Raw genomic sequence first — 25294 nt, forward strand, 5'->3', positions numbered from 1 at the left:
TGTCACAGGGAGATTATCGGTAGCACTTTATACCACATGGTACTGTACTATTAATGAAGTATTAAATTTCCTTGCTTCTCTTGGTTCTTCCAGGGCTTCTAAGGGATATGAATGAAACGATGGCACATGGGAAACTAAGACTCAGAAAGGTCACCTTGTTGCTTCCAGTGTTACCAAGGGATCATAGGATCATCCTGCTCCACTTTGCTTGGTTAAAAAAAAATACTTTAAAAAGATAAGTCTGTCTAGCAGCAAGATTATCATTATCAGTCTACACAAGGCCCTGGGTTCAACACCAGCAACAAGGAAAAGAAAATAGGAATGAGGGAAATCCATCAAGAGGTCTAGATTTGAGATTTCAATAGTCTGTGTTAAAATCGGTTACTGAGAATGGATGTAATGTCAAGAGTGAGACTTCTGTTTGTTTGTTTGTTTGTTTGTTTGTTTGTATAAAAAGCCATTGACTAGAATTTTTATCCTTCTATGAGTAAAATTATGGAATTTATAGATTTGGCCTTTCTATGGTGTCTGACACTTTCTGCCTGTTCCATTCAGATAGGGTTCTTATTTCAAAATTTTATCACTTTCTTAAGTTGAATGATCTAATTCCTCTACTTTTCTTAAGGACCTGATTTGTCTTCCAAGCGCACTGCTCAGTTGACGAGGCTTCCCATTGGGCTTTCTTCAAATGAGAATCACTGAATCCTCATCTCATTTTAGTTTTTTATTTCCATCTTCATTTCAGTTTAGATTTTGTTTACTGTTTCTCTCTCTCTTTTTAATTCAATTTTCATATCCTGACTCATCCTCGTTATCTCTTTCAGCCATGGGACAGCTGTATTTTTAATTGTCAGCTTGACATAACCTAGACTAATCTTGTGGGGAAAGTCCAAGTGAGATGCTGTCTAGATCAGGTTAGCCCATGGACATGTCTGTGAGGGAATTGTCTTCATTGCTCCGACCGCTATGGGGAAATCAGTTTGAAGGTGGGCAGCACTGCTCCATGGTTTGGGGCCCTAAGGATACATAAGAGAGGAATCTAGCGGAGTACTGAGCATGCGTTCATTCACTCCCTACTGTGCCTGACTGGATGTGATACAATCAGATGTCTCGGGCTCTTGCCACTGTGACTGGGCCACAGTGATAAACTATAGTCTGGAATTGTGGCTAGAGCAAGCTCTTTCTCCCTAAGTTGCTTGTTGTCAAGAATATTTTATCACTAGGAAGAACCTGTGCTGAGGGACTGCTGCCATCATACAAGCCACAGAGCAATAATAACTCCGTGCCTCTCAGCCTCCTCCTGGAAGAGCTCTGTAGGAAGAAGGTAGAAGGTAGCGGTCGGCATGTTAGGCTGTAAAGGTTATTCGTTGCTGGAAACAGAACTTAATTCCCACCTTTGGAGATAAGCATGCTGAGAGAAGGGCAGAAGGCAGAAGGCAGGCTCTTGAGGATTCAGAGTGGAATAAGAGCTCTATCAGGAACTGGGAGAGGAGCCATTTGTGTGATATTCTACTCAAGGCTTCATTCTGCCCATGTCCTGAAAACCTAAGTGGGGTTGAACTGAGAGATAATGGCCTGGTTTGCTTGCCAGAGGATATTTCAGATTGGGAAACATTCAGTCGGAAGCTAAGAAAGCAGGGATTAGATAAGAGATCAACACCACCAAAGTGGAGTCTCCTGGGCTGCCCTGAACTATTAGAAGGATGTCCTGACGAGATGCTCTCACCCCTTAGAGGCTGCATCTTATGGGGATCAAGCTAAGGGGGTTCCCTGCTCCTCAAATGCAACTGTATAGGAAAGCGTGACCTCAGGATCAGCACAGTAAAGCAGATCCGGGCATGGACCAAAAAGGTTTTCTACATCTTAAGCTGGCAGCAAAACTTGGCAGTGTTAGCACCATCCGAGTGGCACTGGATTTGAAGGCATGAGAGGTGAAGGAAGGGTACCATGGAGAGCAGCTGAGGCCAGGGACCATGTGTTGGTCAGAGTTCCTGCAGAGGAGGCCTTGACAAGCCCATTGTATGACGCTATGAAGGGGAAGCCTCAATTACCCTGGAGACCCAAGGATATTAGAGATGCACGGGCCATAGGACATCTGCCTAGGAGAACTGTGAGCGTGGTGGATTGGAGCTTGTCTATGGAAGAAGCTGTGCGTGCCACAGGTAACTGGCTGGGGATAGGATGTGAATACCCCAGTCCTTTAGAACCCAAATGGCATTACGACTCCTAGGTGCTCGTCAAGGAACTGCATGGTTTGGTTATTCTTATTTGTTTTTAATGAAGTTTGCTCTGTATCAATATGTTGGAACTGATTTAGGGGGAGCTTAATTTTATAATTACTTTTTACTTTTAATATAAAATTAATTTAAAATATATTTATTTTTACATGTTTTATGGGAGCTTATGGTTGAGAGAATTTTAACTTGGAATTTTTTAAAGACTTAGGGGACTTTTAAAGTTGGACTGTAGTTTACATTGCGAGATAAGCATAAGACTTCGGGGACAAGAGATAGAGGGTTTGGCCTTAACGTGACATGTTTGTGTGTCAAGTTGAGAAGAGTAGAGGTGTGTTGTACCCAACCTCTACCTGTCAACGTTTACCTGTCAATGTGACAAAAGCTGGAATCACCTGGGAAGGGAGTGTCAGGGAAGCATTGCTTAGATCAGGTTGGTCTGGGGATCTGCCTATAAGGAATTTTTTTTCTTAATTGGGTTAATCGAGGGAAGACCCACCTTAAATATGAGTGGCACCATTCCCTAGATTGATTGGGCCTGGACTGTTCAAGTATAGAGAACAGGCTGAGCACAAAAAGCTTGCATGCATGCATGAATCCATTCCCTATGTCCTCGACTGTGGATGCCTAGCTATAACAGTTTGTAGTTGCTTTTTCTGGGGTATTTTATCACAAGGTTCAAGCCTGCATAGCTGGACACTGCTGCTACCCACATCCATTCTTTACCCTCCCATTCTCCGCCATCCCTTTCACTTACCTTTCCAGTCTACCCCTCAGTGCTCTTGAACACAGATGCACTGTGGGACCTTTAGTAACTGCGGTGGCTTTAACACCCAGCACAGTACCCAACGGGGGGAAATACTAGTTGATGGCATTCATATAAACCTTCCAAGTTTTCTCTCTAAAGCTGGGGTCAACTCATAAAAACCTTGCTTCAGAATTCCTCAGGCATTCCCTTTTTGTCTCTAAAACAAGCATCCCAATGGCTTTGGGCAGCATGTATCACGCTATGACCAAACCAGCACCACATTCCCCAGCATTGCCCAGCTGTGCCCCTCTGGTGTCTCCATTCCTGATTTCTGAACACAAATGCATTTTACTGTCTGCTTGCTAAGTGCTCCTGCCTAGAGGGCTGTGAGTCCTAGGTACCATATAAAATCGAGTGCTGATGCTACCTCCTATGAAAGTCCCCCCACTGCTCCCGGGAACTCCCCCTCTTCCCTCCCCCTATGCTTGGCATACTCCTGTGCCAGAGGTCTCACTCAGAGTTTGGCTGGCATGTCCATCTACCTGAAAAGTCTGCTACAACAGGGCCCAAGTGAGGGTAAGCCCCTGGTAAGGGGTCAAATAGAGAACAGAGTCAGAAGAGCTCTTTCAGGAAAAGGTAATAGGTTTAATTTCAGATTCTCTTTGTAAATTGACCCCTTTGCCCCAATTTCTCTTAATGAAAAGTAAGAATCATTTTTTTAAATGACTGCCTCCCTCCCCTGCCTATTAAGATGTGGGGTGACTACAGTTCAAAATCGAGGGTTCCTCTTATTCCTTACTCAGCGGAAAAGCTCACGCAAACAAAAGGAAGAAACTGACATATTTTGGATTGACAGGTGTCAAGGGACACTACCATCTAATTTCCTTGTTGATTAATTTGAAGGTAATTTCCTGGTAACCCAGGCTTCCAAAAATGTATTTTAAGTGGCATGTTGGTAAAAGAAAATTAATTTCTCTGCATTAAACTTGCCAGCTTTTGAATTAATTGCATGAGCATAACAATCAATTAATAAATGTTAAGCAAACAAGGTAAAATCGGTCAATTAAAAATGACAAAATTGCTTCCAAGGGTAGATAAAGCATAAGAGCCTCATAATGCTTACTTCTAAGTTGAGATCGCCTGCCTCGGTTGGGTTCACCTCCCACTCTTCAGCCCAGCATTCAAATTGCAGAGGCTTTATTATGCTTCCTTATAAATAAATTACCACCTTAGCCATCATCACAGCGGTAGCAGCATTAAGGAACCAAACACAAGTAGCAAGCCCCCAGCAGCTGAGAGAAGGTCATTGCTTTGGACAGGTTCTCTCTGTACATGGACTTCTAAAGAGGAACCTTTGCCAGATATACCAGCCCTCTAAATATTAGCCAGCACACTGTGCCAGGAAGTTCTGTCTATTGTTTTCCTTAAATAACTTCCAGAACTCGGCGTAAATGTGAAATGGCGGGACCTAAGTCAACTGTTGGCCTTCTGAGGACATTCGAATCAAACCTCCTTAAACATGGTGCTAGCCATACTCTTCTATCTAGGGTTGACTGGAGCCTGTTTGCATAGGTTGACTCAGTTTCTCCATATTGAAATCTGTTCCTAAACACGAGAAGGTGATAGTCTTAAGAAATACATTTCTTTCTGACTGGTAAAAGGTCCTATGGGCTACACAAGCCTCCTTACTGGGGTTCATTGTTAGGCTTGCCTGACTTGCTGGACTTGTCTTCAGTCTGACTCACAAGTGTGTATTTTCAGAAACTGCCTTCCTTGTCCTCTCAGACACAGACTGAAAAAGAAACCAGGCCTGGTAGTGTATGCGTAGCATTAATTCCCTATTTCCCCAGGGGTATTTATCATATTGGGTAGGTATATATTGAAATGTCTCCACTTTAACATTATAGACAATCTTTGAACAAAGTGTAGAGGAAAATGTTGACAACTGAGAAGTACATTTAAATGGCTATATCCAGCAGGTTCATTTTCATTTGATTGTTGACAATTTCTCAAATGTAATATAGTAGAAACCCCCAAGACATTTTGCTCTCCACCAGTCCTTTCCACCTCTGGAAGTAGCAACACCCTCCACCCTGAAGCTTTGGGCTAAAGTGTAGGCCTGTGCGCGACTTGGCACTGCTCTGCTTCAAACCCCATAGAATACAGCAGAAACTCAGTCAAGTTGTCAACCCTGCCTTCAGAGTTTACCCAGAACCCACTAAGGAGTCATTACCTCCTCCTGGACTACCATCTTCTCCCTTGCCTGGACCTCAGCAGGAGTATCCTACCTGACCTCCTCAGAGAACATGGAAGCCAGCCAGAAACATTTAGCAGATCTCATCACTCCCCACTGTCAGCCCTTTGTGCCACTGTATCCCAAGAGCCTAGGCCAATGTCAGGCAGTAGATCAATCTTTGTGATAGTGTTGAGTGGATGGATGAACGTATGTAGCTCAAATGGAGTATACGAAATAATATAGCAACCTCTGGACACTTGAAAAGCGTTATCTGACCACATTAGAAACCAGGAGAGAGTGGGGCATCTCCCCTCGAATCTAAGCAATTCACACACCTGCCAGTCACCCGCTCCCCTCATCTCTCTCTACAGAACTGTTAATGACATAGAAGGCATTGCAAAGGAGCGAGGTTTACTACCTCTTCGAGTCTCTCTTTTGGGGGTTATGCCTGCCTAGACCAAAGCAGATCTACGATAATAGATGCTGATACCAATTGCCTTTTTTCTCAGCCATTCTGAGCTCCAATGATCAAGAAAATCATTACTTTTCTCCAGCTAAAATTCCAGGGAAACAGCAAAGTGTTGACTCTATCGAGACCCTACCCAGAAAAACACCATTTTAATTATCATAGATTTGGGAGAGCCACTGAAGAACAGCGGGAGAGCAGTAGATTCCACCCAGATCTGGGCAAAGTGCATTAATATCCCATGTTTTTGTTTTATTTAGTCTTCCCTGGCTGTGTAAAGAATCACCTGAGGTAATGGGAGGGCTTCTAGGGACCACATCAAATAGAACCCTACAAAGGAACGTTACCTTTCCCTCCCACACCATGCATAGGGGCTACACTAGAGAGGAATATTTGCTCAGCAGTGTCGTGCAAGCTTACAAGATTGGTTTGTTTGGCCACTTGTGATCTGACCCAACCTTTCCAGCAACTTCCATCCCTCACAGGTCGAGAGTCATCACTTCTTGCACTGGCTTGCTGTGCCTTTATCCGGGTGTCCGCAGAACTGCGCTTCACTGGCAGGGCTGATCCGGGCTGGGTGTGAGCGCTCATGGGGAAGCCTGCATATGAGCACTGTTGCTGATTGCTTCATTAGAACCCTCTGTGCTTCCAGGGCCATATGCTTTCAAGTTTCTCTAAATGGTATTAGGGAAAAATATCCTCAAGGCATTATTTTTAAAGGGGACTTCAAACGTTCCCCATGAAAAAAAAAAAAAGGATAGCACGTTTGAACTCCAGGGGGATGCAGGAGAAATCTCACTTAGCAAGACTGTGAAAATGGAGCCATCTTCTCAGTTTCAGTGGGGGGAGAGAGTGCTGGTCACAATCGGGGATAAATTTGAAAAGTGGGTGGAGAAAGAAGCAGAAAATCTCCAAATCCTTGAATCGTTACCATAAAATAGCAAAGCAGATCATGACTTGAGGAAGGAAATTTTTTTAAACAAGTTTTCATTTTATATATGATTGAATAGGGAAATCTGAACTCTCCCCCACATCGTCAGTGTGCCCGAGCCTATAAATTCTTCCCCCTTCATTCCACACAGGAGAGAGAGAGAACAGGAGCCCCCTTCCCTGCACTTGGGTTACATGGATTCACGCTGACACTTTAAATAGGGGAAAGCCAGGCCACAGGAAGATGCAGCTATTCCCTTGATGATGCCCTATAGAAGTTCTGTCCCAGAGGTCAAATTCTCCAGTTCAAACTCTCCTCTCTCAAATAGATTCCAACCTGATTTCTTTGGCTGCGATGATGTCTGGTTAAGAAACCAAAGAAGGTATTATCAATGTCATATTATATATCAAAAAGACTCCTAAGAACCACCACCCCCCCCCATTGATAATTCTAATTTCTTATGTATACTCTCTATTCACTGAGGACGATGCATTGTAGGCTAAACCATGAACAGTAAGAGCTGCTCCTTCTCTGTGTAGGTTTGTATTACACAGAGATGCTTTCCAGTCTCCCTGTCTGTTCCCACACTTGAGTTCCTGGTGTCAGTTTGGATTTGGCATCTTGAGCACATTAAGGTTTCCCTAGTGTGTATGAGGTTATTGCCAAGAGCACACTTGCAGCAGTCTGCACTTGAACAGTCTTTGTGCCAATTACTTCAAAAAGTATTCTCGAAAATGAAGGAAGAGAGGGGACTTTTTGTTGTCGTTGTTATAGAGTGTGGTTTCGATTTTAATTTCTAGAATTGATCTTTCCCAAAACGATGACTCCTTTCAGCTCTGGGCTGTGCATCTCTGCGCCCTAAACCTTGTTTCAAGCCTTTCTATAAAATGGAAATCCTGATAAAGACATAGAAATAGCATCGGAAATGAGCAGGGCTGGGGAAAGTGCTGTCGCTGCTGACGCTCTACCCTCATCTATTTAAACTGCTTCAGAAAAGAAACTGCTAGGAGCTGGTTAAGGAGTTTCCAAATGTGTGACTGTAAATGACTATCTCTAATCATGGCTGAAGAAACCAAATGCAGCAAATGAGCTGGCTGCACGCACAGAAGGCCCGAGAGTGCTGGAATTGCATCTGCTGAATGGATAATGACCCTTGTCAGTGCATGGGGCTTTGGAAAGTTAAAGTCCTCAGTTTGATCAATTCGTTTATATATGTACACAGAGAGGCAGACAGTCATGTGCGCAAGTGTACACACACACACACACACACACACACACACACATGTACATGTTTAGGGAAAGAAAAGAGGAAACTGCCCTCTGTCATGTCATTCTAAATGGTCTGAATGGTATGAAGCATTAGGCAAATGTTCACCGGGTTTGATCATTAAAGGAGTGTTATATCTAAATTCTTGGAAGACTGGAGTTGACTAGAGTTTAAAACCGACCTGACCTTCCTGTTTGCTTTAAACAACTTTAGGAGCTGGACAGATGGCTCAGTGGTTAAGAGCACTGACTGCTCTTCCAGAGGTCCTGAGTTCAATTCCCAGCAACCACATGGTGGCTCACAACCATCTGTAATGAGATCTGATGCCCTCTTCTGGTGTGTCTGAAGACTGCTATAGTGTACTCACATACATAAAATAAATAAATAATCCTTAAAGAAAAAAAAAAAACTTTAACTACCAAGCAGTTTTGATAATATATTATTGTTTTTCCTTTAAGAGGAAAATTAAAAACCACTCTACCTCAGGAGACTGTCCTCCACTGATATTCAGCCTGGCTCTCAGGTCTATGTGGCTAACTCTTTAATTCTGTGACTTCTTAACTGAGGAAGAGAAGACTTGACTCCACTCAGTATCTAAATCATCTCTCAACGTTTTCCTTTCTGGTCGAAACACATTCATTATTGTCCCATAGTCCTTTATGATGAAGGAGGGGCAGAACAGGAGCCCTTTTTGAGGCTATCTTCATGTTTCCTCTTGGCCACCTTCAGCAGGGAGCACCTAGTTCATGGCTCCCAGCTGGCTTTGAACATTCTTTGGATTTGTTATAGTTTAGAGCATCTGTATAAAACTCTGCTAGCAAACTTGAGAGAGAAATAAGAGACTTAGAACATGACTGGTTGTTGAACACAGGAAATTTATGTCAAATGTGCCAAGGAGTAAAGCGAAGGCCAGAAACATACCCTGCCTTTGTTTCTATCGAGACATAGAATGTGTTAGATCTTTCCCATTACGATATGAGCCTATGGGCTCCAAAGACAGTGTATCGCCTACCATAGCATTTCTCTATGAGAAGTGGGACAGGGGGAGGAAATAGGGAGCCCGTTTTTATCCCTTGCTTGGCATGAAACCGGTTCCGAATCCTCTTTGTTTCCTGACATGGTTGGAAGATATGGTCGAAGCCTGTCATATGAGAAGAACTGCCTCTCCACCCTGTCAGTGGCGCTAAGCCACAAGTGGTTCTGGGGGGCCAGGAAGGGTTATGCCCATCCTCCACGTCAAGTGACAGGGGATGAGAGACTTTCCCTCTCCTACAGCACAATGGTGCTCTGTCCTTCTCTAGGAGACTTTAATAAAGTAACCGAATCAGGTGAAATTTGATCAGATGTGTACAGCTCAGTCTTCTCGCTTTGCCACATAACAATTTATAGATGTGTTTCTACCACGGTCCTGTTTTATTAAATGATATTTGAAGTGTTCCACTCTCGGAGAAAATGTGGTTTATATCCTTGGCGTACATTTACATAATCTCGTTAAGGAGATCTGGCAGCTTAGTTAAACTATCCCAATAAAAAAAAAAAAAATCTTATCTTTGGGAGAAGAAAGACTATTTTCTCCAGAGGGAAACAAGAAGCAGATATGGGGTCTGGGCCCATTTTGAGACCTTTGGCTGTAATTGTAGTTCTATTTTTCATGTTATGCATTAGAACTTTGTTAGAAGAGATAGATGAGTAGTAACTTATGTTTGGAGGACACAGTCATGTAAGGAGAGAACATCTATTGTATATTAAATGTGGGTTTTTAAAGTGAATTTTTACTTGTTGCCTTTAGAAAATATTTCTTTTTAAAAAAAAAAAAATGAAACAAGGGTGATGAATTACCAGCAATCTCTCAGCTCCCCCACTGGAGCCATCAAATTAAGGGTTAACCTCCCAGGATCCCCTGAATTAATCAGGAGCTGAGCCAGCGGCAGGATGGGGAGGGGGAGGGGATTGGCAGAGCTCAGCCTCCCCCAGGAGGCTCCCAGCACAACAGAGCAGCCCACTGTGGTGTAGCCACTGAGAAGGCAGACCCTTTCACAAAGAAAAGGGCAAGCACCGGAAGCGAATCTCTAGCCCACACCAGCTCTGGCCTCCTGCCTCTCAGGTGCCAATCCTCCGCTGTCTGGGAACCAAAAAGCACCAGGTCCGACTATTTTTCAGAACAGAGTTTATTGTAAATACACGCTTTTCTCCTTTGGAAGGCAGGCTGCGATGCACCCCTGGGTGGCCTTTTTTATGATCCATGGGCTCATCCAGCCTCTCTTTTGGACAGTAAAGCCTGCCAACCCCTACCCTCCCAAGCAGTGGGGAGAGCCAATGCCCAGGACATCCTGAGAGACAAAGAATCTAAAGTTGTAGAGATGGGACCTGGGAGTCCACCTTCCTCACAAGCTTTCTTTTCTCCTACACATACAATTTTAAGAACCACTGATTCCAGGAGCTGTTTTTGCTGGTTGGTTTAAGCAAAACCCCTGATATTACCATCAGCTGTTCCGTGGTTTCTAATTAAAGAGCTTTCCCTCTGCACCTGGCCTTTTAATCACTTTGGGTATCTGTGTGCAGAGCAGTCTAAGGGGACCCCATCTGTGAGAGTACCAGTGCCCACGTTCAAACACACCTCTGTCGGGGTGAGTTATCCATCCTTCAGGACCTGAGCACCCCTGGTGAGGGCTGAAAGACTCACTTCCTTCTCTCCATGCTGCTGTCCAGAGCTCATGCTCTCTAGCCTTCCAGCTGTGTCTGCTTCCAGCTTCTCTTCCCTGGCTCACAGCAATCGGATAATCGGCATACGATATGCTCCTCCTGTGACATCAAACTCTCCTCCATCCAAACCTGAAAAGATGTAGAGTCCTGAAAACTAACACTTCCCACAGAACTGTAGCCCTTCCACCTGGCAAGACTGATTTCTGTCAGCATCTGTCTTTCTTAACGCACTCTCCCTCATGCCCAGACTTAGTCTTCTCTTCCCATGTTGACCCCACCTGAAGCTCTCCCTGCAGTCTGTACCCAATATCAATAATACCCAATGTTATAAGGAAGACTCTTAGCATCCATAAGTTCACAGACACCCTTCTTGCCTACCCAGTGACATTCCAAGACAGCCTCTATTCTTCCAGTCTCCCCTTGGCCCTGGAAGAGATCTGCCTTGTATGTTCTCCTAGCCCACAGTTAGTTCATTTCCTCTGAATCCTCTCTGCACAGTCTTGCCACCTCTTTGAGAAGGCAGTCTTCCGCATTTGAAGTCCTGCTGTAACTCACATCAAATCTACAGCTTTCGTTTGAAAGTCTGCTTCCTGAACTAAAACCAGAGGTCTTGCAAAGAAGAAGGGGAAGTGGCGTGCTCCACTCTGCCTCCCAGGGAATCTAAGGGTTCTGAGCTCTCATCTCCACACTGTTTGCTTCCTCTATGAAGGGGCCTGTTTCACCTAGGGCTCAGAGGGTAGGTTGTTGGTTGGCTGTTTTTCAGGCGTTGTACAATAACCTTGGTGGTAGACGTTAGAAATGCAGAAGATCACTCTATCACAGGTAGTCTCCAACATATGAATGTAGCCTAATTACTCAGAAGAACATTCCAGAAGAATTTGCATTGCAATGATGTCTCTAAGGTCAATATTATTATGGCAACATAAATTAAGTGGTTGTGCTCTGGGCTAGTTATTTTGGTACCAAAGACATGGCTAAGCTCTTATCTTTCCCAAGTTTAGGGCCACCTCACAGCCCTCATTTAAATAGCCAGCTGACTCCATCCCTCTAAGCTACTGGTTCGATATAATCTATGTTCTAAACCAGACTTCTACAAGGGGAAAAAAAAAAAAAAAGAAACCAGAGTCCCAGAAGAAGCTTAATTTTTATGATAAATTTAGGCCCCCTTAAAGGACAAGTAAAAAAAAAAAATCTCTCCCGCGGATCCCGGCCCGCAGCAGCTCTCTGCTCCCAGACCCTGTGAGAGAGAGACCCAACCGCCTGGTCAGGTAGGCACTCCTGAGGCTGCAGAGCGGAAGAGACCACCAACACTGCTCACCCCTGCCCACATCCCTGGCCCAAGAGGAAACTGTATAAGGCCTCTGGGCTCCCGTGGGGGAGGGCCCAGGAGCGGCAGGACCCCTACCTGAGACACCGCCGGAACCTGAAAGAAACAGACCAGATAAACAGTTCTCTGCACCCAAATCCCGTGGGAGGGAGAGCTAAACCTTCAGAGAGGCAGACAAGCCTGGGAAACCAGAAGAGACTGCTCCCTGCACACACATCTCGGACGCCAGAGGAAAAAGCCAAAGACCATCTGGAACCCTGGTGCACTGAAGCTCACGGAAGGGGCAGCACAGGTCTTCCTGGTTGCTGCCGCTGCAGAGAGCCCGTGGGCAGCACCCCACGAGCGAACTTGAGCCTCAGGACCACAGGTAAGACCAAATTTTCTGCTGCAAGAAAGCTGCCTGGTGAACTCAAGACACAGGCCCACAGGAACAGCTGAAGACCTGTAGAGAGGAAAAACTACACGCCCGAAAGCAGAACACTCTGTCCCCATAACTGACTGAAAGAGAGGAAAACAGGTCTACAGCACTCCTGACACACAGGCTTATAGGACAGTCTAGCCACTGTCAGAAATAGCAGAACAAAGTAACACTAGAGATAATCTGATGGCGAGAGGCAAGCTCAGGAACACAAGCAACAGAAACCAAAACTACATGGCATCATCGGAGCCCAATTCTCCCACCAAAGCAAACACGGAATATCCAAACACACCAGAAAAGCAAGATCTAGTTTCAAAATCATATTTGATCATGATGCTGGAGGACTTCAAGAAAGACATGAAGAACTCCCTTAGAGAACAAGTAGAAGCCTGCAGAGAGGAATCGCAAAAATGCCTGAAAGAATCGCAAAAATCCCTGAAAGAATTCCAGGAAAAACATAAATAAACAAGTAGAAGCCCATAGAGAGGAGACACAAAAATCCCTGAAAGAATTCCAGGAAAACACAATCAAACAGTTGAAGGAATTAAAAATGGAAATAGAAGCAATCAAGAAAGAAAACATGGAAACAACCCTGGATATAGAAAACCAAAAGAAGAGATAAGGAGCTGTAGATACAAGCTTCACCAACAGAATACAAGAGATGGAAGAGAGAATCTCAGGAGCAGAAGATTCCATAGAAATCATTGACTCAACTGTCAAAGATAATGTAAAGCGGAAAAAGCTACTGGTCCAAAACATACAGGAAATCCAGGACTCAATGAGAAGATCAAACCTAAGGATAATAGGTATAGAAGAGAGTGAAGACTCCCAGCTCAAAGGACCAGTAAATATCTTCAACAAAATCATAGAAGAAAACTTCCCTAACCTAAAAAAAGAGATACCCATAGACATACAAGAAGCCTACAGAACTCCAAATAGATTGGACCAGAAAAGAAACACCTCCCGTCACATAATTGTCAAAACACCAAACGCACAAAATAAAGAAAGAATATTAAAAGCAGTAAGGGAAAAAGATCAAGTAACATATAAAGGGAGACCTATCAGAATCACACCAGACTTCTCGCCAGAAACTATGAAGGCCAGAAGATCCTGGACTGATGTCATACAGACCCTAAGAGAACACAAATGCCAGCCCAGGTTACTGTATCCAGCAAAACTCTCAATTAACATTGATGGAGAAACCAAGATATTCCATGACAAAACCAAATTTACACAATATCTTTCCACAAATCCAGCACTACAAAGGATAATAAATGGTAAAGCCCAACATAAGGAGGCAAGCTATACCCTAGAAGAAGCAAGAAACTAATCATCTTGGCAACAAAACAAAGAGAATGAAAGCACACAAACATAACCTCACATCCAAATATGAATATAAAGGGAAACAATAATCACTATTCCTTAATATCTCTCAATATCAATGGCCTCAACTCCCCAATAAAAAGATATAGATTAACAAACTGGATACGCAACGAGGACCCTGCATTCTGCTGCCTACAGGAAACACACCTCAGAGACAAAGACAGACACTACCTCAGAGTGAAAGGCTGGAAAACAACTTTCCAAGCAAATGGTCAGAAGAAGCAAGCTGGAGTAGCCATTCTAATATCAAATAAAATCAATTTCCAACTAAAAGTCATCAAAAAAGATAAGGAAGGACACTTCATATTCATCAAAGGAAAAATCCACCAAGATGAACTCTCAATCCTAAATATCTATGCCCCAAATACAAGGGCACCTACATACGTAAAAGAAACCTTACTAAAGCTCAAAACACACATTGCACCTCACACAATAATAGTGGGAGATTTCAACACCCCACTCTCATCAATGGACAGATCATGGAAACAGAAATTAAACAGAGATGTAGACAGACTAAGAGAAGTCATGAGCCAAATGGACTTAACGGATATTTATAGAACATTCTATCCTAAAGCAAAAGGATATACCTTCTTCTCAGCTCCTCATGGTACTTTCTCCAAAATTGACCATATAATTGGTCAAAAAACGGGCCTCAACAGGTACAGAAAGATAGAAATAATCCCATGCGTGCTATCGGACCACCACGGCCTAAAACTGGTCTTCAATAACAATAAGGGAAGAATGCCCACATATACGTGGAAATTGAACAATGCTCTACTCAATGATAACCTGGTCAAGGAAGAAATAAAGAAAGAAATTAAAAACTTTTTAGAATTTAATGAAAATGAAGATACAACATACTCAAACTTATGGGACACAATGAAAGCTGTGCTAAGAGGAAAACTCATAGCGCTGAGTGCCTGCAGAAAGAAACAGGAAAGAGCATATGTCAGCAGCTTGACAGCACACCTAAAAGCTCTAGAACAAAAAGAAGCAAATACACCCAGGAGGAGTAGAAGGCAGGAAATAATCAAACTCAGAGCTGAAATCAACCAAGTAGAAACAAAAAGGACCATAGAAAGAATCAACAGAACCAAAGGTTGGTTCTTTGAGAAAATCAACAAGATAGATAAACCCTTAGCCAGACTAACGAGAGGACACAGAGAGTGCGTCCAAATTAACAAAATCAGAAATGAAAAGGGAGACATAACTACAGATTCAGAGGAAATTCAAAAAATCATCAGATCTTACTATAAAAACCTATATTCAACAAAATTTGAAAATCTTCAGGAAATGGACAGTTTCCTAGACAGATACCAGGTATCGAAGTTAAATCAGGAACAGATAAACCAGTTAAACAACCCCATAATTCCTAAGGAAATAGAAGCAGTCATTAAAGGTCTCCCAACCAAAAAGAGCCCGGGTCCAGACGGGTTTAGTGCAGAATTCTATCAAACCTTCATAGAAGACCTCATACCAATATTATCCAAACTATTCCACAAAATTGAAACAGATGGAGCCCTACCGAATTCCTTCTACGAAGCCACAATTACTCTTATACCTAAACCACACAAAGACACAACAAAGAAAGAGAACTTCAGACCAATTTCCCTTATGAATATCGACGCAAAAATACTCAATAAAATTCTGGCAAACCAAATTCAAGAGCACATCAAAACAATCATCAACCATGATCAAGTAGGCTTCATCCCAGGCATGCAGGGATGGTTTAATATACGGAAAACCATCAACGTGATCCATTATATAAACAAACTGAAAGAACAAAACCACATGATCATTTCATTAGATGCTGAGAAAGCATTTGACAAAATTCAACACCCCTTCATGATAAAAGTCCTGGAAAGAATAGGAATTCAAGGCCCATACCTAAACATAGTAAAAGCCATATACAGCAAACCAGTTGCTAACATTAAACTAAATGGAGAGAAACTTGAAGCAATCCCACTAAAATCAGGGACTAGACAAGGCTGCCCACTCTCTCCCTACTTATTCAATATAGTTCTTGAAGTTCTAGCCAGAGCAATCAGACAACAAAAGGAGATCAAGGGGATACAGATCGGAAAAGAAGAGGTCAAAATATCACTATTTGCAGATGACATGATAGTATATTTAAGTGATCCCAAAAGTTCCACCAGAGAACTACTAAAGCTGATAAACAACTTCAGCAAAGTGGCTGGGTATAAAATTAACTCAAATAAATCAGTTGCCTTCCTCTATACAAAAGAGAAACAAGCCGAGAAAGAAATTAGGGAAACGACACCCTTCATAATAGACCCAAATAATATAAAGTACCTCGGTGTGACTTTAACCAAGCAAGTAAAAGATCTGTACAATAAGAACTTCAAGACACTGAGGAAAGAAATTGAAGAAGACCTCAGAAGATGGAAAGATCTCCCATGCTCATGGATTGGCAGGATTAATATAGTAAAAATGGCCATTTTACCAAAAGCAATCTACAGATTCAATGCAATCCCCATCAAAATACCAATCCAATTCTTCAAAGAGTTAGACAGAACAATTTGCAAATTCATCTGGAATAACAAAAAACCCAGGATAGCTAAAGCTATCCTCAACAAGAAAAGGACTTCAGGGGGAATCACTATCCCTGAACTCAAGCAGTATTACAGAGCAATAGTGATAAAAACTGCATGGTATTGGTACAGAGACAGACAAATAGACCAATGGAATAGAATTGAAGACCCAGAAATGAACCCACACACCTATGGTCACTTGATTTTTGACAAAGGAGCCAAAACCATCCAATGGAAAAAAGATAGCATTTTCAGCAAATGGTGCTGGTTCAACTGGAGGTCAACATGTAGAAGAATGCAGATCGATCCATGCTTATCACCCTGTACAAAGCTTAAGTCCAAGTGGATCAAGGACCTCCACATCAAACCAGACACACTCAAACTAATAGAAGAAAAACTAGGGAAGCATCTGGAACACATGGGCACTGGAAAAAATTTCCTGAACAAAACACCAATGGCTTATGCTCTAAGATCAAGAATCGACAAATGGGATCTCATAAAACTGCAAAGCTTCTGTAAGGCAAAAGACACTGTGGTTAGGACAAAACGGCAACCAACAGATTGGGAAAAGATCTTTACCAATCCTACAACAGATAGAGGCCTTATATCCAAAATATATAAAGAACTCAAGAAGTTAGACCGCAGGGAAACAAATAACCCTATTAAAAAATGGGGTTCAGAGCTAAACAAAGAATTCACAGCTGAGGAATGCCGAATGGCTGAGAAACACCTAAAGAAATGTTCAACATCTTTAGTCATAAGGGAAATGCAAATCAAAACAACCCTGAGATTTCACCTCACACCAGTGAGAATGGCTAAGATCAAAAACTCAGGTGACAGCAGATGCTGGCGAGGATGTGGAGAAAGAGGAACACTCCTCCATTGTTGGTGGGATTGCAGACTGGTAAAACCATTCTGGAAATCAGTCTGGAGGTTCCTCAGAAAATTGGACATTGAACTGCCTGAGGATCCAGCTATACCTCTCTTGGGCATATACCCAAAAGATGCCTCAACATATAAAAGAGACACGTGCTCCACTATGTTCATCACAGCCTTATTTATAATAGCCAGAAAATGGAAAGAACCCAGATGCCCTTCAACAGAGGAATGGATACAGAAAATGTGGTACATCTACACAATGGAATATTACTCAGCTATCAAAAACAACGAGTTTATGAAATTCGTAGGCAAATGGTTGGAACTGGAAAATATCATCCTGAGTGAGCTAACCCAATCACAGAAAGACATACATGGTATGCACTCATTGATAAGTGGCTATTAGCCCAAATGCTTGAATTACCCTAGATCCCTAGAACAAACGAAACTCAAGACGGATGATCAAAATGTGAATGTTTCACTCCTTCTTTAAATGAGGAAAAAGAATACCCTTGGCAGGGAAGGGAGAGGCAAAGATTAAAACAGAGACTGAAGGAACACCCATTCAGAGCCTGCCCCACATGTGGCCCATACATATACAGCCACCCAATTAGACAAGATGGATGAAGCAAAGAAGTGGAGACCAACAGGAGCCAGATGTAGATCTCTCCTGAGAGACACAGCCAGAATACAGCAAATACAGAGGCGAATGCCAGCAGCAAACCACTGAACTGAGAATAGGTCCCCTATTGAAGGAATCAGAGAAAGAACTGGAAGAGCTTGAAGGGGCTCGAGACCCCAAAAGTACAACAATGCCAAGCAACCAGAGCTTCCAGGGACTAAGCCACTACCTAAAGCCTATACATGGACTGACCCTGGACTCTGACCCCATAGGTAGCAATGAATATCCTAGTAAGAGCACCAGTGGAAGGGGAAGCCCTGGGTCCTGCTAAGACTGAACCCCCAGTGAACTAGTCTATGGGGGGAGGGCGGCAATGGGGGGAGGGTTGGGAGGGGAACACCCATAAGGAAGGGGAGGGGGGAGGGGGATGTTTGCCCGGAAACCGGGAAAGGGAATAACACTCGAAATGTATATAAGAAATACTCAAGTTAATTAAAAAAAAAAAAGAAAAGAAAAGAAAATATCATCCTGAGTGAGGTAACTCAGTCATAAGAACTCACATGATATGTACTCAACTGATAAGTGGATATTAGCAAAAGCAAGCAAACAAAAACCAACAAAACAAAACAAACAAACAAACAAAAAACTTGGCATACCCACAATGCAACTCAAAGGTCATATGAAACCCAAAAAAGAAGGAAGACCACACCAAAACGTGGATGCTACTATCCTTCTCAGAAAGGGAGAGTAAATAATCTCAGGAGGTAAAGAGGTGGTAGGTAAAGTGATCTGGTAGGAAGAGAACAAGGAGAGGAAAAGTAAGCCAATTTAGATGGGGGCAGAGATGGAAAAGAAGTACAGAGGTAAAGAATTTGAAATTATGTGGGTAGCAGTAAGGAATGGCTATTAGTAAGTTCCAGCTGCCAGGCACCCAAGAGTTCCCAGGACACAGCAGAGAGGACACTAGCCAATATATACAACAAAAGGAGAGATAGAACCTGTAGAGACCATATCTATTTGATAGGCATGGCCCCGAGACACCCAAAAAAAAAAAATCTCTTAAGATGTTCCAAACCCAGAGATCTATAGTCTTCTGTGCCTATGGCTATGTCTGTTCCCTGACCACCCTCGTGCTATACTGTGCTTTAACATCATGTGGCCAATGATGCCAGCCCTTCCATTTGATGATATGTCTCGTAATATTAGAAGCAAGATTTCTTTCTAAAGGGAAGGAGCCTAGCTTCCAGGTGTGGCTTCCATGGGACCTTCTTCCCTTGAGTACTAACAGGAAAGGTGTGGCTTATATGATGGACCTTCTTCCCTTGAGTACCAACAGGAAAGGTGTGGCTTCCATGGGACCTTCTTCCCTTGAGTACTAACAGGAAAGGTGTGGCTTCCATGGGACCTTCTTCCCTTGAGTACTAACAGGAAAGGTGTGGCTTCCATGGGACTTTCTTCCCTTGAGTACTAACAGTGAAGTTTCCATCAGGGTCTTGCAACAGGCTTGTTTATGAGACACTATGAGAAATGCGTGTGTCGATAGGGGATGAATGCAAGGAGCATACAGCAGGGGGAGGACTGCCAGTGTGGCTTGTTACCACTCCAGGCTCGCCCATGTTCAGCAGACTCATTTACAGCATGACACACAGCACTCATCAGAGAAGGCTGCACTCCGGACCATAACCTTTTCACTTTGGGACAAACAAGCAGTGCTGACTTGCCTGGCTTGATTATGGTGGTGGGAATTCAACCTGGAAATCCCTGGCCTCCAGGTGTTGAGGAAACTTAAGGGCTTTGCCTTTCTGTGCATCCCCTGATGATGGGAGTGGTGAGAGAGGAAGTGTGAGGTTCAAACTTCCATGAACTTGAAGGCAAAGAATCTCATAGTGCCAAGAGTTCTTTTGAAGAATACTGGTAGATTAAAGAGCAGAATATGGGATGATCCTTTGGAGTGCAGATGTAGTTTTAACTCAGCTATGATACATAAAAATCCCCGTTGATGGGGCTGGAGAGATGTCTCAGTGGTTAAGGACACACTGACTACTCTTCCAGAGATCCTGAGTTCAATTCCCAGGAACTATATACATGGTGGCTTACAACTGTCTATAATGGGATCTGATGCCCTCTTCTGGTGTCTCTGAAGATGGTGACAGTGTACTCATATACATAAAAAAATAAATCCTAAAACTCCCTTTTGATTATTTGAAACTACATTTGTCAGTTCACAGCTGTCCTCTGAAAACCTGCAAGCTGTAGTCAGCACCAAGCACGCTGTACTGGGTATCTGGTTATAGAATCCTGTAGAGATCATCCACATCTATTTCTTTTCCACCATTTTCTGTCTGAAGAATTATTACCCTGGCCAAGATGGATGGCTTACCATGGTTGCCAGAACTAGGACCAAATCCAAAGGCCTGTTTCCAATTTTGTTATTTCTACCACAGAATGGCTCTTAAATTTTAAATTTAAAGTAATTTTATTACTTTTTTAATATTTGACATCTTAGAATTAGAGCTGGTATATTTGTATTTGTAATCAACCCCATTCATGTCTTTAACTTTAAAATGAGGCTAGAGCCACCCTTTGGAATACTGCATCTAGACCTGGAGATTCTATGACAAGCCTGCATTTATTTTAGGATGTCACTAAAAAAAAAAGTAACTAGGAGGTTTCAGAACTCTTGCTTATGTAAGTGGTGTTTGCCAGCGTGTATGGTTGTACACCAAGTGTATGCAGCACCCAGAAGAGAGTGCTGGGTCCCCTGGAACTGGAATTAAAGATGCTTATGAGCCACTATGTAGGTTTGGGGAATTGAATCCAGGTTCTCTGGAAGGGTGCTTCTTAACTGTTGAGTCATCTCTCCAGTCCCTCCTCTTCTTCTTCCTCTTCCTCCTCCTCCTTCCTGTTTTTGTAAGCAGAAGTTCAACATTTTCCCCCTTATCCAGGAGATAAGGTTTAAGAGCCCCAGTGGCTTTGAGTATAACCCAGGGATGGAGTCTCCCCAGCATACACAGGGCTCTGGGTTCATGCTGATTCCTAACAACAAAAGCAGGCAGACACACAAATACTCTCCAGTGGACACCTGAAACCTCAGCGGTACAAACCTTTATGTGCTGTGGTCTCCCTGTGAGGGACTTGAGTTTATAAACCAGCATAAGATTTACAGGAACATAAGTCATCATGAAATGGATAGTATAACAATATACTACCAATATGAACGCCCTCCCTCCCTCTCACACTTTCTCCTTCTCTCAGAGTTTCTCATCGTGCTATATGCGTCTCCTGACCACAGTTAACTGTGACTGCATATGCAGAGAGGACAGCTCCAACTGCTACAGGGGGTGGGAGCCTCCACTTAGAAAACATACATTGCCTTAGACTTCAGGTACCCAAAAGGACAAAAACAATGCCTTTGGCATTTTCCTCTTATCTATGTTTTCTCCATTGATAATTTCATTGGATTTCTTAGTTTTTAACTATCATCTCCAAGGAGACAAAACCTTCCAGAACAATACCTTCATCTGTCATCACTACTTAGATACCCATCTCTTGCTGGTGACCATCTCTTGGGTACCTTTTCCATCTCTCCAGGGTGTTAAACACAGACTGGTCCTGGGGAAATTGTGTTTGTCCTCACACTGGTCAGATGTCCCTGTATTCCCAATTGTCGTTATCATCACCATGCTGTGACACAGGCTCAGAAGCCCTGGTGTGGCACAGGGAGGTAGATCAGGCAGTAAGAGCCTGCCATCCCACACAAGCATGAGTACATGGGCTTGGGTCCCAGGCATCACAGCGTGTGCATGTAACCCCAGCTCTAGGTAAGTGTAGACAGGACCACCCCTGGAGTTCACTGGCCAGCTATCCTCACCGAATGGCTGAGACCCAGGTTCAGCAAATGACACTGTAATGAAAAACTCAGGTGGAGAGCAATAAAGGAAAGCACTTAACACTGGTCTTGTTTAGTGACAACTTGGGGACTTTGGTTTCTTTAAAAAAAAGAACCCACAAAAATATTTTTAAGAATGTGCTTTCATTTTATCCCAGGTATAAGGATGAGGGGCTGCTTCTGACTGACCACAGCAGCTGACTATGATTTGCCTCATGCTCTAGTAGAAGTGTGGTATTGCCAGCTACAGATAATTTCTGCTATGATGTGACATTTGGAATTCTGGGAACTTTTCAGGGGTATATAAACAATAGGGATTCTAGAGGCCAGGGTGGTGGTGGTTGGTCATTTAGGAAGGTTGGTTGTAGTTTGTTAGTAGCTGTGATCAAAGAAGAAACAAAAGGAAAGAAATTAGATCCAGGGATGCATCTAATTCTCTCCCCTCTGTCCTTGTTTCTCTCCTATCTAGTGTTGGGGGGGGAAAATGGGAAGGAAAAAGATGAACCCACAAGTATCAAAGACCTGCTACAATCTCCGGCCTCCAAACATAACATGCACACACATGAACGTATGCACACATGCTCATACACACACACACAGAGTCATGGTGTGATGTCTTTTCCCAGCTTCTACTGACATTTGGAGACCATTTGCTGCCTGCCAACTGAAATGTCCCTAGAGCCCAGGGCTTTCCCCACAGGTTCTTTTTTCCTATGCTTTATTGTTGGTATTCTTTTTTTCTCTCCATCTTTATTAAATTGGGTATTTCTTATTTACATTTCAATTGTTATCCCTTTCCTGGTTTCCAGGTCAACATCCCCCGAACTCCTCCCCCTCCCCTTCTGTATGGGTGTTCCCTTCCCCATCCTCCCCCATTGACGCCCTCCCCCCAACAATCCCATTCACTGGGGGTTCAGTCTTGGCAGAACCAAGGGCTTCCCCTTCCACTGGTGCTCTTACTAGGCTATTCATTGCTACCTATGAGGTCAGAGTCCAGGGTCAGTCCATGTATAGTCTTTAGGTAGTGGCTTAGTCCCTGGAAGCTCTGGTTGCTTGACATTGTTGTACATATGGGGTCTCGAGCCCCTTCAAGCTCTTCCAGTTCTTTCTCTGATTCCTTCAACGGGGGTCCTGTTCTCGGTTCAGTGGTTTGCTGCTGGCATTCGCCTATGTATTTGCTGTATTCTGGCTGTGTCTCTCAGGAGAGATCTACATCCGGTTCCTGTCAGCCTGTACTTCTTTGCTTCGTCCGTCTTATCTAGTTTGGTGGCTGTATATGTATGGGCCACATGTGGGGCAGGCTCTGAATGGGTGTTCCTTCTGCCTCTGTTCTAAACTTTGCCTCCCTATTCCCTGCCAAGGGTATTCTTGTTCCCCTTTTAAAGGAGGAGTGAAGCATTCACATTATTGTTGGTATTCTTATCTCACTGCTCCATGACTATACCTATGTCAATGACTGTACCTATGTCAATGATATGATATCAGTCTTACATAGTCATCCTAATCCATCCAGCCGAAACTTTTCTTCCTGCCCCACACTCATAAAGAAATTCCCATCATTTTATGAATGTACTTCCCAGAGCAGACACAATATACATTTCCATCCAATCCTCTCAGTAGGGTAGAAGACTCATATGTAATCATTGATGCCAGTGCCCTGTTCCCTGGATCACTTGATTATTTGGCATTGGGTATGGCTATGGAGACGTCCAGAACCATTCTCCATGAGTGCAGTGTGTATCAAGAACCACTTGTTCTTGTTGCAAGTCCAAAAACATCTGTCTGATACTTTACTTGTTAGCACCCTCTCTGAAACTTCAAACATAAAAGCTAGGGTCTCAGCTTGCTCCTACCCATCAGAATCCTGGGGAGAAAGACTGGGAATCTACCAGTGAGGGTGTCATATAACTAGGACTGAGAGTCACTGTCTCCATCAGCCGCCAGGTCATCTCCCTCTTATAAATGTTACATCTATGTTGCTTTGTCACAGTCTAAACTCATTGAAGATGAGGTCATACTAGAGTCCCTGTGGTCTGTTCTCTGGCACCCAGCAAGGTCATACACACCTTTCCTTAAGCTAAGAAATTAAGGAGATCTTTGCTAAGGACAGCTGGCCCACAATATTCATAAACCCCACACCCAAGGATTCAACCAATGATAGAGGGAAAATATGTTGGGGAAAAGTCTGTGCTGAATTTGCACATATTTTTTTCCTTGTCATTATTTCTAAGCACTACAATGTAACAGATAATTTATATAGCGGCTACTTTATATTAGATGATAAAAGTAATCTAGGCTTGATTTGGCATATACAGGATGATATGCATGGGTTCTATGCAAATCTACATAAAGAACTTAAAACTGGGCCAAGCACTGATGCTTGCCTGTAACTGTAGCATTCAGGAGTCTGAAGCAGGAGAATAGTGACTGTGAGGTCAGACTGAAAACCCTACTTCCAAACGCGGGTTTCAGAATTATATGCTGATTTCGGTATTGTGTGCAGTCCTAGAACCAATCCCTCAAACATGGAGAGATGCATGTATTTGTCCTCTTGTGGCAGGTTTTTTAGTATTTTCGTTAGTGACTGAGAAATAAAATAGTTCTTTCAGCTCTCTTGGTATCAAGTATCAGAGCTAGGATTTGAACCCAGGTCCTCTTGACAATTCTTGTGCTTTATCTCTTAAACCTAAAGGCAACAAAGAAAAAAGAGAAAGTTCTCAACATGTCTGTACGCAGGCTACCAGGCACATTCTGCATCTGAACAGAACCCGTCACGTGGACTAAAGGCATTACACAGTAGGTTTGGAAAATATATTAGTTTAAACCTAAAATTTAATCTTGGGATCCAAAAGAATTCCTTTCAGCCCCACCCGTCTTGTCTCTTTTTGCTTCCCATTTTGTACAGTAGCCCAAAGAGTTTTCGACATCTGAGCTTTGGCTTCTAAGTAAAATGGTTCAGAAGATTCGTAGTTGACTTTAGCTAGGGTAGCAAGCTGCCATCTGGCATATAGTTCTAACGCTTCATTCAGTTAGAGTATAGACATAGAAAAGAACCAGGCATAACAGCATTCAAATGACACGTGCACAATACCCAGAAACCTAGGCTCTAGGCAACTTTCCATTTCTAAGCTAAGGGACAGGCCAGGCAATGGAATTCCCAGACCCTCTTTTCTCACCTAATGGAAAAAGTCATGTTTTCATCCAGATATGAAATGTTATGGTCTATCCAAAAATAAGACATTTGGCCAACCCTAAGTAGATATTTCATATTTAAAAGCTGTAAATTAGCAGTCACTGTTATTCCCATTTCACAGGGTGGGAAATGAGACACAAAGAGGCTGAGTGGCTTCCCTCAGGTAACAGAATCAGAAAATTATAAGTCTAGAGCTAACTGGACCCTGCTTTGTCTATGTCCCGATATCACAATGGCCACATCAGGCTTGGAGAACGGAGGACAGACGAGCACGACACAGGAGCTCTCTCTGCCCAGATGCCTTGAAATTGCTTCAGAACAGAATGCCAAGCAGGGATTATTTGGTATATCATTTCTGGGTGTGTGTTTTTCTGAGCGTTTATAGATCTCTGAGTTTCTGAGAAGCTGAGTTTCCCTGATAAAACAGGACAGATCATGATAAATGAGCA

At 43.1% G+C, this 25294-nt stretch overlaps 2 protein-coding genes across 9 annotated transcripts in view; one reads left to right on the plus strand and one right to left on the minus strand.

Moving 5' to 3' along the window:
* Npas3 (neuronal PAS domain protein 3) overlaps nt 1-25294 on the plus strand; it is an 824663-nt gene that overhangs the window by 770363 nt on the left and 29006 nt on the right.
* Nucleotides 10033-25294, minus strand: part of LOC148005241 (uncharacterized) — a 136958-nt gene continuing 121696 nt past the window's right edge. For both annotated transcript variants that reach the window (XR_015622416.1, XM_087554946.1), the window contains one exon: nt 10033-10714. Coding sequence is in view for 1 of the 2 variants with exons in the window: in XM_087554946.1 (XP_087411072.1) it covers nt 10604-10714 (111 nt within the window). In the remaining variant the exon portion in view is untranslated. The remainder of the gene's footprint in view (nt 10715-25294) is intronic.

The sequence above is a fragment of the Rattus norvegicus genome, chromosome 6, assembly GCF_021556685.1.
Source record: "Rattus norvegicus strain SHRSP/BbbUtx chromosome 6, alternate assembly SHRSP_T2T, whole genome shotgun sequence".
NCBI classification, from domain to species: Eukaryota; Metazoa; Chordata; class Mammalia; order Rodentia; family Muridae; genus Rattus; species Rattus norvegicus.